The 13,555-nt window shown below is 36.0% G+C and overlaps 3 protein-coding genes across 4 annotated transcripts in view; 2 read left to right on the forward strand and 1 right to left on the reverse strand.

Moving 5' to 3' along the window:
- The window catches only part of LOC137491252 (NACHT, LRR and PYD domains-containing protein 3-like), a 41,845-nt gene extending 39,785 nt beyond the window's left edge, over positions 1 to 2,060 (reverse strand). Inside the window, exon 1 of the mRNA XM_068220410.2 lies at positions 1,972 to 2,060. The gene's annotated coding sequence lies outside the window, so the exon portion shown is untranslated. The remainder of the gene's footprint in view (positions 1 to 1,971) is intronic.
- LOC137491476 (tripartite motif-containing protein 16-like) overlaps positions 1 to 13,555 on the forward strand; it is a 157,370-nt gene that overhangs the window by 126,907 nt on the left and 16,908 nt on the right. The gene's annotated exons all lie outside the window — the stretch shown is intronic.
- LOC141381798 (uncharacterized) lies at positions 8,806 to 13,345 on the forward strand. Of its 2 annotated transcripts, XR_012402508.1 has the most exons (12): positions 8,806 to 8,891; positions 9,467 to 9,691; positions 9,816 to 9,995; positions 10,098 to 10,245; positions 10,339 to 10,496; positions 10,603 to 10,969; positions 11,047 to 11,139; positions 11,225 to 11,373; positions 11,454 to 11,627; positions 11,725 to 11,933; positions 12,014 to 12,909; positions 13,011 to 13,345. XR_012402508.1 is itself a non-coding variant. In XM_073948345.1 (11 exons), exons 1-11 carry the CDS (start codon positions 8,878 to 8,880, stop codon positions 12,625 to 12,627), a joined length of 2,331 nt encoding a protein of 776 aa, XP_073804446.1. In that variant the 5' UTR covers positions 8,806 to 8,877; the 3' UTR covers positions 12,628 to 13,345. The 2 variants fall into 2 exon arrangements, 1 of the variants encoding a protein (XP_073804446.1); XM_073948345.1 differs by having other exon boundaries at positions 12,014 to 13,345.

The following is a 13,555-nucleotide window of genomic DNA, read 5'->3' on the forward strand; positions in this document are numbered from 1 at the left end:
TGTTCGGTCATCATGGCAAAGCACCACTAAAACATCCCTCATGTCCACCTCACAGTCTCAGCCCAGTCCTTCACTGACAATGCTTACTGTACTGTTTTTGTCCAGCCGACAATGTATAAAACTGAAAACAGAAACAGGATATAAGGGTACGAGTAGCCTCCAAGGTTTGATGTCACACATTGCACTCATACTGCCAGGGAAATGGTCATTCCTTTATTAATGTAATGATCAACCACACACAAAGCATCTTCCATATATCAGAGCAAAAAGAGTAGAGAGCTGTAATAAACTGTCATCAAATGCTCCGAGCATTCACCTACTGTATGGTGTTCATGGTGTTATGGTCTTGACTGATTTGGACAATTGAACAGACTATTGTGCATGTGATGACTTATACAGTGTAATAATGATGACACGTTTTGGAGAGAAAGACCATTAGACTGAGAATTACAAATCAGTTTAGATCAACTAGATCTATTCACTTGGAAACTGTCGGCTATCTGTACTTAATCATGTGCAAAGATGAACTTAGACATTTGCAATTTGATGAAATGAATGAGAAATTCAGCTCTGTTGTGAACAATGGCCAAGTGGTTTGGAGGTTTGTCCATGTTGTTTTGAGAATGTAATTCCTGTTTTAGGAAATGAGCCAAACCAAAGGAGAAAAACTGAAATAAATCTGACATACCTTGATCAGAAATCTAAAAAGGAGAGTAAATGCTTAAGCCATTGTGGTCCAGTGGTCAGCACGTTTCATTATGACGCAGCTGACCGGAGTTCAAACATCACCTGAGTCATTTATTTTCATTTTTAGTGCTAAGACATGTAATACTGTTTGGGTTACTTATATAGGTGTACATATTTTATTTTTTGTGTGACCACCGTTATAAAGGACTGGATATCTATAAAAAATTTAGCACAGAATATATATTCAGATATTGCAGGAAAAGACGTTGTGCTGTTGTAAAGAATAGTGTTGGAGATTCAGCTCCCCTTTAATCTTATAAGCAGCAGTGTCCTTGAAAAAGACGTGATCGTGTCATTAGAAACTGAACTGGAAATGACCTGATTTTAATATAGTCAGTAGTGAACTGAGGTGGGCCGGTCTAAGGCTTGAAACTCCAGGGCTGAAAAGTCCCACTCCTATCTCTGACCACAACAAAAATAAATAATTATTTCTTAGCCATAAATTTTAAATAATGTGTCAAAATAAGCTAAATATAGCTGTATACATGCTCTTTTTATTTAACAAAACTTTTCTTTAATTGTCCTGGCTAAAGGTCCCAGATCACAAGTAAACCAAACATTTATTTTAAATCTGGAGCTCTTGAAAGCAGCAGGTCTGCAGATTCACAAGCATCACCTTTTGTCCAGTCGAGTTTAAAGAGAGCAAATCGCACCAGGTGAGTTTCCAGGCACGGTCGCTTTGCGGAAGAAAACGGGAGCGCGCACGCTTTGTAAACAGCCGCTCGCATCACATGACCTGTGCGCGTGAGTGATCTTTCTTTTGCTCGCGTGAAGACAGCTGTTTTTATCAGTCCTGCTGCTGCTTCTCGATTCTAAGATCACATATGCATACTGGGCTATCTTTATTGTCAAACCCTGCTTTTTAGAAGGCTACAATTTGAAAAGTGTTTCCCACCAGGAGCGTCTGTCTTACCCGCCGCTGCTGAAATATATACATCCGCATTCTTCCTGTTTATGTAAGCTCTGCTTTCACTTTCGATTTCGTGACTGTTTAAAGTTTAATTTGTGCTGAATGATGTAAATTTATCGAGTCACCCTGATATAGAAGAGTACAAACACTTTCAAGAGATAAAAATAACCCATTATATTGTTAAAATGACCGTGTTTGGTTTGAGGCTTTGAGCTTCAGGAGCAGACTATGAACACGCTTATAAACACGCTTATACACAAATAAACCCTTCATCATCTCCACAAACAAGAGTAATGTAGAAGTGTTAAACTCACATGCAGAAGTACAGGAACACGATCTGATCTCTTTCACTCTTTCACTTAACTAAAACACACCTGTGTGATCTACAGGTATATCCTGAAATGGCGCTGACATGAATATTCATGAGATTCTCCTGACTGTGGGCGTGTCCTCGAGACAACACTGGAGCTGAAGAAATCTGTGCAGCTTCTCTGAGCACGGGTGTGTTGAAGGAAGATTTCGAGAAAGTTTTAAGAAAACAAATGAGTATTTGAGCTATAAAATAAGTATATAAATAAGATTATGGGTCTATATATGAATACAGCACTTACAAATCTCTGTGTTAGTTCATATATTCTATAGGACACTTTACAATACATTAGATCAGTCAGTACTGGAACTGATATAACAAGCAACTCAAGATGATCAGACATTTCCATGTTCATCATCACATTCTAGTATCATCACCATGTCTCAGGATCTGCAGTGGGACATTCACATCGACCCTATCGTAAAGAAAGCCCAGCAGAGACTGTACTTCCTTCGTCAGCTGAAGAAGTTTAACCTGCCACAGGAGCTGCTCGTACAGTTCTACTCGGCTGTCATCCAATCCATCCTCTGCACTTCCATCACCGTCTGGTTCGGCCAAAACCTTCCTCCGTAGACTACAGCAAATATAACGTTAAATTGAATGATTGATTCTGACAATATCAGGCATCATTCAGAGAAGTGGGATAGGAATGTGTATAATTTGTTGTTACATTTGTCCAACAACTACACATGCTTAATGGTCTGTATGAAATATGGTGTCAAATTTGATAATATTTGAAATATATAATGTTTAATAAAACTGAAAGGTCCCGTTAGACTCAAATTTAAAGAATTAAAAGATTTATTTCTATTGTCTATGCTTTGAGATTCGTGGATTTTTCTTTTATAATATTGAGTAATAAATGACTTACTGAGTAATTAAGTTTTTAATTGAATAAAAAAGTTATTTAAAATAAAATTGTATTTATTTTTAAATGATAATTAGTAATAGTTAGTAATGAATACCTTTTTCAAAGTGACTTACCCTACACTGCACAGAATCTGCATATCAGATGAAAATCAACTGAAGCACAAGTATATTGAACTATACCTGTTAGAGTTTAGATGTTTAATAACTGCAAATGGGACCAACATATGTTCTGCTGGGCTTTCAAATATGGCTTTCATTTAATGCTAAAAACTAGTTAAAATTGATCATAATTTGATTCCTCTCACAGTACCTTTTGTTTTACCTTTAATGTACTTTTCTGACCAGAAAATGAGAATAATCAGTTGGACAGGAATAATATTCATTGTTAGAGCCCTCCCATAAAAAATAAATAAATAATACCCATTTTGGTAACACTTTATAATAACTACATGCTATGAATTATTTATTAATCATTAGCTAATTTAATTCATTATTTGTTAAGCATTAACTCTACATTAGCAGATGTTAGTAAGCAGTTTGTAACTACAGATACAAATGCTCTTTTCTTGATTTAAAAGCACATCAATAATGTGCTTAATGATTGTATTTTCATACTTTGTCAATAATAATTTTTTCAATACTTAAGTATTGTATCATTTACAAACCAATTATTTGAGAGTACTTTGTGGCTTTTAAAGATCATTCAGAATGCATAAGTAAATGATTAATAAACCATTCAAATTAAATTTATATATCTTATTATTCAGGCATATACTAATAGTTAATTTGTATGTTAATAAATGCTTTAGTAATTTAACTTCATCCAGTTTTGTGACCTAATCTAAAGTGAGGACTATTTATGCTATATAAATCCCTTATAACTGACAATTAAAGGCTCAGATATCTTCTAAACAGGGGAAAAACACGACTTTATTCATTTCTAATCATTTAAAGACACATAAATAAATCTGCATCAAATGAAAAATAATTTTTTGCAATCTTAACTAAATCTTAACTAAAATAAACTAAAATAAACGAATAAACTTCGTTAAATAACATTATAATGTTGTTTCATAATATATTGTTAAATTATTATATTGTTGTTTTTATCCAATTTTATGTCCTATTTTGACACTCCTGTTATTCTGCAATGTTTAAACTTTACAGTAATTTTATTTTTTAGATAAGATTACAAAGATGTACAGTTCATTTGACACTGAGCCTTTAATTGTCATTTATTAGGAATTTATAAAGCATAAATTGTCCTTACTTTAGAAATAGGTAGAGTGGCTCTGATAGGCTAGTTGGCTTTAGCAGAGGTGGCCAATCTTGGAGCTCAGTTGGTGGCATCAGTTGCTCTGGAAGTGTTGGCTATGTCAGCAGCAGATCTGCCAGCTCTAGCACCACAGGCTCTGGCAGTTTTGCTGGAATGGGCCTGACTGTGGTTGAGGCTTTTGTGAGCGGTTCTGTTGACAGTACCTCTGGTTCATGTGGCATCAATAGCTCTGGTGGCAACTGGCAGCTCAGGCTCTGACATGGTGGCATCTCAACAGCGTTAACTCTTGCGGTGGTGGCAACTACAGTGACCCCTACATCCTTGTGCCTCAATGCACATTGTACAAGCGCACAGAGGTTGAGTAAGTGGGAATATGGGGATTATTGTTCCTGAAAAATAAAAACAAATCACACAAAGATACTTAAAAAAAAAGAAAACTTATTAGTCCAACTTTGACATTTCTAACTCACCTACTTGATCCTCCCCTTTTGTCTACAGTCTTTAATAAAGTGCAAACCATTTTTTGCACCACAGCATGTTTTTTTTGACAGCCGTCGTTGACTAGCCGTGCCTGATCTAACATGAACATTGTGCTGGCACCTGTAATGAGCCTAAAGAAAAAAAATATGGATGTTTAAATGTGTACAGAAGTGTGCAGAAATGTTAGATATTTTATTTTACATTTAGAAATATCAAACATTTACAACAATGATGCAGCAGTATTCTAAATTATCTGTCAGCAAAACAGATAGGAAATCTGAATTGCATGTATGTATTACTCCTGTAATCCTGCAAATGGAATGAGCACCTAGATTATCAGATGACACTTCCTTTCACACAATCTCCTAACTGTTCAATGTATACACCATGAGTTTCAAGAGTTCCAAGTCTTGAACAAATGGGTGCAAGACAACCATGCTGTTTTACAGTGCTAGCCCCCTGCAGTGGTGGGTTATTTTCGTTGCAGTGGTGGGTCTTGGAACAGAAACAAAGACGAACAGGACGATGACCAGATGAGGAATCAGGAAGGCTGGATTACCTGGTCTGACTGTGACAGCTGTGAACTTAAAATGGTGCATTCAGTAGTTCACTATAGAACTTATTTGTCAACTAAAGAGATTCAAGTCAATTTAATTCATGGCCAAGCTTTACTGGTTTTAGATAAACTGAGAATAACTTTTTCTGCTTAAAATAAAGGTGGCTGTTACTCCATCATTCTAAATAATCTCTCTATTTCTAATTTTATCATCAAAGATTTTCAATGAATTAAAGTCAGTTTAAATGAACAATTCAGTAAGTTGTTTTTGCTGTTATTTATTTAATTTACTTTCTGTAATAAAGCTGTTTGGTAAATCTCTTACATTGAATTTTAAATCTCCATCTGTGTTTTGTGAAACTTAAAAAATGAAAGTTCAAAATAATAAGTTTCTAAATAGTTTGCAATACTTTAAACATTATTAATACATGTACAATGTTAAAAAAATATTGCAATGTTTAACAAATTATTAATTTGAACTTTCTTTTTAATAATTGTAAGAATCATTGTTAGTGATTTTGTACCAATAACATCTGATCATAGAAAAACAGCAGATCTCCATGCTGGAAATGCAGCTTTGAATCAGAAGAATAAAAGACATTTAAAACGACAATTATAAAGAAAACAGTTTGTACTGGCCTCACTAACACTGGCTGCCTGACTGTTCAGTCAGCAACATAAAAGCTTAAAGAACCACAGATGCAGTTTGAAGATCTGTCTTTTTTGTCTTGAAAATGAAATAAATCTCTTTGACTCTCTCATTTAAATTTTGAACAGTGTGTTTTATCACATAATAATGTTCTCCTGATGAAATCAGCCATCATGAATGAGCAGTTATACAAAACAAAACTATTCTTTAACAGAAAAAAATCGTTACATTTATCAAATCAGTTTACAAAAAATGGTGCTTACAGGGTATTATCCTTGATGGAAATATCTAAACTATTAGCACAACCTTTTAACGCTGTTTATTTCCAAATGAAAGTGAAACTGAAAGCAACACTTTCCGCTACCGATATCAACCAGCAGATGGCGCTCGGACAACACAGAAACTCAAGTCCATTTATTATGTGCCACACATATTACCACTTGCCTTGATTCAGTCATACCTCAAGTATTCTCCAATGCATTTTTGATATTCTAAGACTACGACACAGTAATTTAAAATGGTAAATTAACAAAATAATTATGTGGCGTTATTCTAAAAAATGCTAAATTCAGTAAATGACTAAACTTATTTGCATAACCATGTAAACCTAACCCTAACACATACACACATTCTCTGTTCTAATCTATTGATTTATATATATATATATATATATATATATATATATATATATATATATATATATATATATATATATATATATATACACACACACACACACACACACACACACAATAGATTAGAAATTAAAGTGTGTGTATGTGTATGTGTTAAAGTTTGGTTTACATAGTTATGCGCACACACACACACACACAACATTTGTGTAATGTTTCAATACAATGAAATAGACAAAGGACAATAACCATTTTCAATGTATACCGCAGTTTGGAAAAGTCAAGGTTTTAAAACTGCCAAAGGTTTCTGCTGTATCGTTCCTACGGTGTATGTAAAGTTTTTTTTTTTTGTTTGTTTGTTTTTAATAACGTTTTTTTTTTTTTTTTTTTTTTTAGGACAACAGTATCTCCAGCACAAAAGATATACAAAGATGCCATTTTAAAATGTAAAGAAGTTTTGAAGCTAATAAAAACAGCAGAAGTCAATGATTAATTTTCATTCTTTACTATTACCATCTTTACTATTCCAAAAAACTTTTAAATGTTTCTCAAAATAAAATATATCGTACTCAAAAGGGAAAAGGTTTTGTTTTTATACATTTAAAAATATATATTTTAGAGCAGTAATCACAATATTGAGATACTGATTTTTTTTATCCAAGGTTATCATACCAGAATCTTATACCGGTCTATGTGTACAATGGAAAACACAGGAGTAATTGTATTAGCCTCGACCAACAGGTCAACAACACAAAACAGTTTTGTTTTTTTTTTGTTTTTTTTATAAAATTCTGGCAGTAATTCGGGAAAGCTTTCATTTGACTATTACCACCAATGCACCAACATTATGATTTAGAACAATGACTTTCTAACATGACCATTCATATATCCACAGCAAAACATAAGCAAATTAGAGACGTTAACACTCACTCCAGCCATTAAGAGTTCAGATCAGCATTCATGTAAGAACAACAAGTTGCTAACAAGACTGTTCATACCTCCATCACCCAGCAACATTAGCAAATTAGTAACGTTAACACCCACACCGGCCAACTATTGAGAGTTTAGGTCAGTTTTCATGTGAGAAAAAATATGTTTCAATAAAATGTGTATGTACAGTATATATGTATATTATTAACAATATATTTTGTTCTTACATATATGTAACAATATAGGAATAATATATATTAAAAATACATTTAACATCCAAACTGGCAGCTTACATACAAAGCAATTAATTTTAAAAGATTTAAATTGAAGTGGCAAATAACTCAGCAAAGAGTTGTTTCCTATTCTTCCAGGTACACTCGAGAGGTCTCCATGACCTCTGACCTGGCTGGGTAGATCCTGAGGAAACAAATGATTCGACATACAGAAAAACAATCACGCACACATTACTCCAGATTTACTCTAAAGAGGGAGGACATCATAGTCATCATATAATCAAGGCTCTTAAACATTTAACTTTATTAATAATCATAAAGACATAAGAAAGGATATGTGTTACTCAATCCTAGAGCAGACATTAATCAGAAAATACAATTATATTCTATTTTATTCATTGTATCCATCACCAAACAAAGTATAAATCTGCTCTAAAATGTGTTACAAGTCTCTCTCTCTCTTTATTTTTATTTGGTGAAATTCAACAGCCTAACACAAACTCTTATAATTATATACTTCATCAGAAATCGCTATTCACTGTAAAACTGTTCATATCTTCTTCATGCTCTCTCAGGAGGCTTTAACAACACAATCTTACAAAGCAAATGGTTAATCAGTTTTACTGTTCAATTTTTTTACTTAATTGTTAACTTATTTAAAATCACACACACACAAAACCCTATTAATCATTATTACTGAAAATTAAATATATAATTATTTTAGCTTTTATCTTTGAATGGATATTAAACAGCTGACTTTCATTTAACTTGATTTATTTTATCCTTGTACTGTATTTTATGTTTTGTTGTTGTTTTCTGTTTTATATGTATGTTTTCACATGAATTGTGTATTTTTAAATAGATTTTCCTTGCATGTGTACTGTTTCGAACTTTAGGACAATATATTTTCCTGCATCTGTGTTGTGAAATATAAAAGTACTCAAAGTCAGAAAAAAGACTCTATATTTTTAAATACACCGAAACATATGCCTAGATCAGTTGTAGTAACTGTTTTAAAGTTGTTGCTGCTCCTATTGGGCCATTAACACCTGGGGATGGGCAGATTGGGCTGCTGTTGGATGCTGTCTCCTGATAGGCTGTTGACCTGCTGCCAGCTCAGGTTAAAAAGGCCCATCTCATCTTAGTAAAATTACAGTCGTATCACTTTCAACTACAGCTTGCTGCGTTTGACCAGTGGACAGAACTCACATTTCAAAATCAGAAATGGCCTCTAAACAGTAAGTACATTTAGTCAGTACGCCTTATGCAGCAGGCTTCTTAAACTCAGTTTAGCTTGTATCATTTTATCAGTGGAGTTAGTTAGGTTTGTGGAAGTCAAATCTTTAAAAATCTAAAGAGTCTTCTAGAACTTAGTTCTTCTAGATAATTAAAAAAAACCTTTTAAATTTAGAAGTTTAGAAAACCTCTGAAGAGGACAGATATTTGTGAGAGGAGAGCAGTTTGTACACTAGTTGTGTTGTTATTTTATATTTGACTTGTAAATCCTAACTGCTGGTATGATCTTGGTTTAAGAAATAATTGAGACAATTTAATTCTTCTCTCATAATAAATGTCATATTATTAAATAGGTTTAAAATAATATGGTTAGTAACAGTATTATATTAATATGAAATTAAGTTTTGTCTTAAAACTCTAATCAAAATATCCGGCAGACATTGCTGTGTGTGTTTGTGTGCTCATTTCTTTGTTTCTTTACCTGGAGTTGGGGGTGGGGTGTGGTGGACCCCAAACCTTACCAAAACTGCTCTTGGTCTCTTCATTGTATAACATTTTGATTTTATTATCCACACAGATCCTTCCACAGCAGGATGTTTTTCCTCTGTCCTGTGTGCAAAAAGGCTCCTCACTCTCTTCCTGGGCATCTCAGGAAGGTGTGTATGAGGAACAGCACAGAAGCAGAGATCCAGGCTGTCGTTAAAGAGGCCAAGAAGGAGTTGTCTGAATTCTGTCACAAAGGACGTTTCTGGGAGTTTGGAAAAATTTGTGACATATTGGACTCTACTAATCCTCTGGCCAGGTTTGTATTCAGTTGTGCTTATCTTATTTTATGTATCGGACTTCAAATCTAACATCTGCATATAATAATAAACATACATTTTTGGTATTGTTTATTTGACCTTATTTTATGTTCCTTGTTTTAGGATGATTGCGGAGATGCAGTCAAAGGGGTTGGTGATTAATAACTTACCTTCAGTCCTCCCGGAACCAGCTCGGTCGACAACATCTTCTGTGCCTCAAAGCTCTGGAGAAGGTGCAGAAAGTTCATTGGAGCCTCCAAATGAGTCCTTATCCGACGAGAGCTCGGGAGAGTACTATCAGAGGTATACTTTTATATCAGCATTCCCAGAAAGTAAATATACACTGCGGATATGACTTCTCTTTAATATACAAAGTCATTTTGATCACCTGCTTTTCTATTTCAGCACTGGTGGACCGATGTGGACCTCTTCCGTGAGGGTGGAGATGGTCAAAAAAGGCTTATACAACAAGCACTCCATTGACCACCCCCTTCTAGCAGGATTTAATAAGTACCTTTACACTGATCTAGGATATAAAAACAGCAAACAAGTAGTAAGTTCAAGTGAAATTATATATGTAAAAATGAGTGAGTGGGTGTTGTTTTATGCAGTACAGTTTATTTTAATGTGAAATGTGTGCTTTCAGGTGGAAACAGTGTCCAGGTTCTTGCATTACATGGACCCCACTGAGCCAAACTTGATGTTTGTTCGGCGGGTGGAGAAAGTGCGAGAGTACTTTAACATCTTGTCAGATACAAAGCTCTCAAAATGGACAGTATTCAACTACTCGAAGAGTCTCAAGAGGTCAGTAATGTGGAACCACCACAAGTGTGCCATGTACATGTTAACTAATCATGTCAGCTGTGCTGTGTTCTGACTGTAACAAACCCAATGTTGATCTCTTTTCAAGGTTCATGAAATACATTATTACCTCCACGGACATTCGCCACAACAATCCAGCTTTGTTCCAGGACTGTGAGAGTTTTATGGATGCGCTGTATGGAATACAGAGTGGCATGTCCAAAGAAGTGAGCATGGAGGTCACAGCAAAAAAATCAGAGTTTGGTTGTGGCAAAGAAGTTTTGCCAAAGGACTGCCTTGCTGTTTTGGAGGCTGCATTCAAAGATTTCCAGGCCGTGATATGCAAAATGCAGGGTCCAGGAGCCATCACAGGGGACTGTTTGACTAAAAATGAACGGCTGCTCGTCCTGTACTACCTGGAGGCTGTTATCATGCTGAAGCTAGTCCAGCGGCCTGGAATTGTGACACACATGACTGTAAGTGTTTGTTTTTCCGTACATTGTCTTCTTTGTTCTTATATGCTTCATCAATGTGCAAAACTGTCTGTTTGCAGGTTGAGGATTGGGAGGGGAGAAGCCGGATAGAGAATGGTGTCTGTGTTGCAGTGAAGGAGCACAAAGTACCGTTGTCACACGAACAGGAACTTGTAAGTTTATATAGTCTTTTATATAATAACAGCAATAAATGTATTGTGTCAAATTTAGACTTATTTTTTTCCTTTCTTTAACTAGTGGTTCGACTTGTACTTCAATGAGGTGCGGCCAGTAATGCTGCAAGAAAACCGCACCGGCGATGATGTGGCAGTTGATTCATTTTTTGTGTCAAGTAGTGGGAGATCGATTTATAATCCCTCCAACGACTTAAAAAGACTACATGACAAGTAAGCAACATTACACCTGTCTTTAACTCTACATGTTCATCCGTCCACTTTTTGCCTTCTTACGATGCCTTGTGTTTCAGATACAGTCTTCCCAGTGTGACGTGTGGCGATGCCCAGAGAGCATTTGAGGCAGCAGCACAAAACCTGTCAGAAGTGGAGAGAAATGTGGCAGCTGAAAGGAACTACATGAGGAGAACGTCTTCAGATCCGTTTCTGGCTCTAAGTGTGCTAGATCAGCTTGCTGGGAAAACACCGTAAGCATCTAACAACTGGGATGATCCTTATTTTTAAATTTGCAACCCACAGCCTTGCCTTTCCTTCCTTCAATATTTATTTTTTATGATCTTATAGACAAAGGTCCAGTAGAGCTTCCTGCTGTGAGACAAGGGTGGACGAACAGACGGCCTACAAAACTCTTGAGCAGTTCTGTCCAGTGACTCTGGAGGGGCCTCCTCCAAAAAGGTCACGCAGGACTGAGCTGTGTGGCTCAGAACATGAGAGGCACTGCTATGACCGCTGGCGTAGCGAGCAGCTCAAGCTGCGTGAACAGCATGCTCTCGGTGAGTATACAGATGATTAATAACACAAACAGGGGAATTGAGTGAGAATAGCCGAATACTGATGTGCTTTGTGTTTCTAGAACACTTTACTGGACAGCAGCCATCAGAGTCCAAAATAAGCCGCTGGATGGACAAACAAGGGTGGACGTCAAACGTCCCACAGGCTGCAGTGGTTCTGAAGCAGTGGAAGCCTGTTGCCAGGTTGGACTTGGTCATCGACAGCAGCTTTGTGAAAAAAATGATTTTGTCTCAACGCTGGAAAGGACTGACTGTCAGGCCCGTCCCTGACAAGGGCGATGGTGTTTTCACCAAAAGACCATTTCAGATCGGGGAGGTTGTCTGTGAATACCACGGCGAGCTGGTTAGCCATGAAGATGGGATGGCAATAGCTTCGACAAGCAGCATCAGAGCTGGCCATTTGTTTTTTTATAGGAACAAGCAACATGAAGCCATGTGCATTGACGCACATGAAGAAAGTTGCCAGTGCCATCCCATGAAGTTCAATTATGGACGCCTGATCCGTCACTCCAGCAAAAGAGCCAATATCCGGCCCAGGCTGTATGTCCTTAATGATAGAGACATCATTCTCTTCATTGCTACAAAAGACATTTCGAGTGATGAGGAGTTACTCTATGATTATGGCTCAAAGAGGAGATCTTTTGCCGGGAAAGGGTTGGAATTGGACTGGATGTAAAACAACATCTTTCCATCGCCCATACTGACTCACTTCTAACATGTCCATCTCCAAGTTTCCACCCTTGGCCATATTCTCTTCTCTCTCTCTGGACAACCATCACTGCTCTTCTCACCCTGGAGTACTCTTTCTGCGCTGCCAAGCAACAACATTGCTCTCCAAATAGAGACTTGGTTGTAATAGGTTGAATGAGTGGGCCTTACAAACCATTCATCTTCAGGCTACTCCATATTCTCTCCTCTCTCTCTGGATTCTGTACAACACACGTGAAATTACAGCCTGGTAAGTACGCTCAAACTGCGCTTAACCCTCCCTTACACCCATCTTTAAGTTTCAACCAAATTATTGTGCACTTTCTGGTTGTCGTCTTCTTTTTGTTTCAGATTACCAAGGCTTTTAAGGTCAGCAGACATGCACCTCAATGCTGAGAATTAACCTGGCATGTCAATTCTTCATTACCTATGTTTCTCTATGTTGTTTGATTAATGTTCAGATTTTGTTCATTTGGTTGCACTTGTATGTACTGGAAGTTGTTTATTTTCTTTAGTGTTGTTATTACTTGATATTACTATTATATATACCGTCTTCTACTGTGCTGTTATTTCACATTCTTATTAAAATGTTGCAGAAATGACCCAGAGTCACAAAGTTCTGTTTCAGTGCATTCATATTATGCTTTTTAAACTAATTTTTATTAAATAAAAGTAATAAAATAACTTAGACACTGTGTTTGGCATTTATTTAACAAATCATTCCAACAATTTCATTTAAAAATGTGTAATACTTTAAAAGAAAAAAAAATACACTTCATTATTTAAAACATATGAAGCTTTTTCAGATAAGTGCAACACTTTTTCCCCTTCAACTGAAAATGACATGATAGCTAAAAAAATGAGGGAAAAAAAGAAAAATGACCGGGAAAAGTCAT

The sequence above is a fragment of the Danio rerio genome, chromosome 4, assembly GCF_049306965.1.
Source record: "Danio rerio strain Tuebingen ecotype United States chromosome 4, GRCz12tu, whole genome shotgun sequence".
NCBI lineage: Eukaryota > Metazoa > Chordata > Actinopteri > Cypriniformes > Danionidae > Danio > Danio rerio.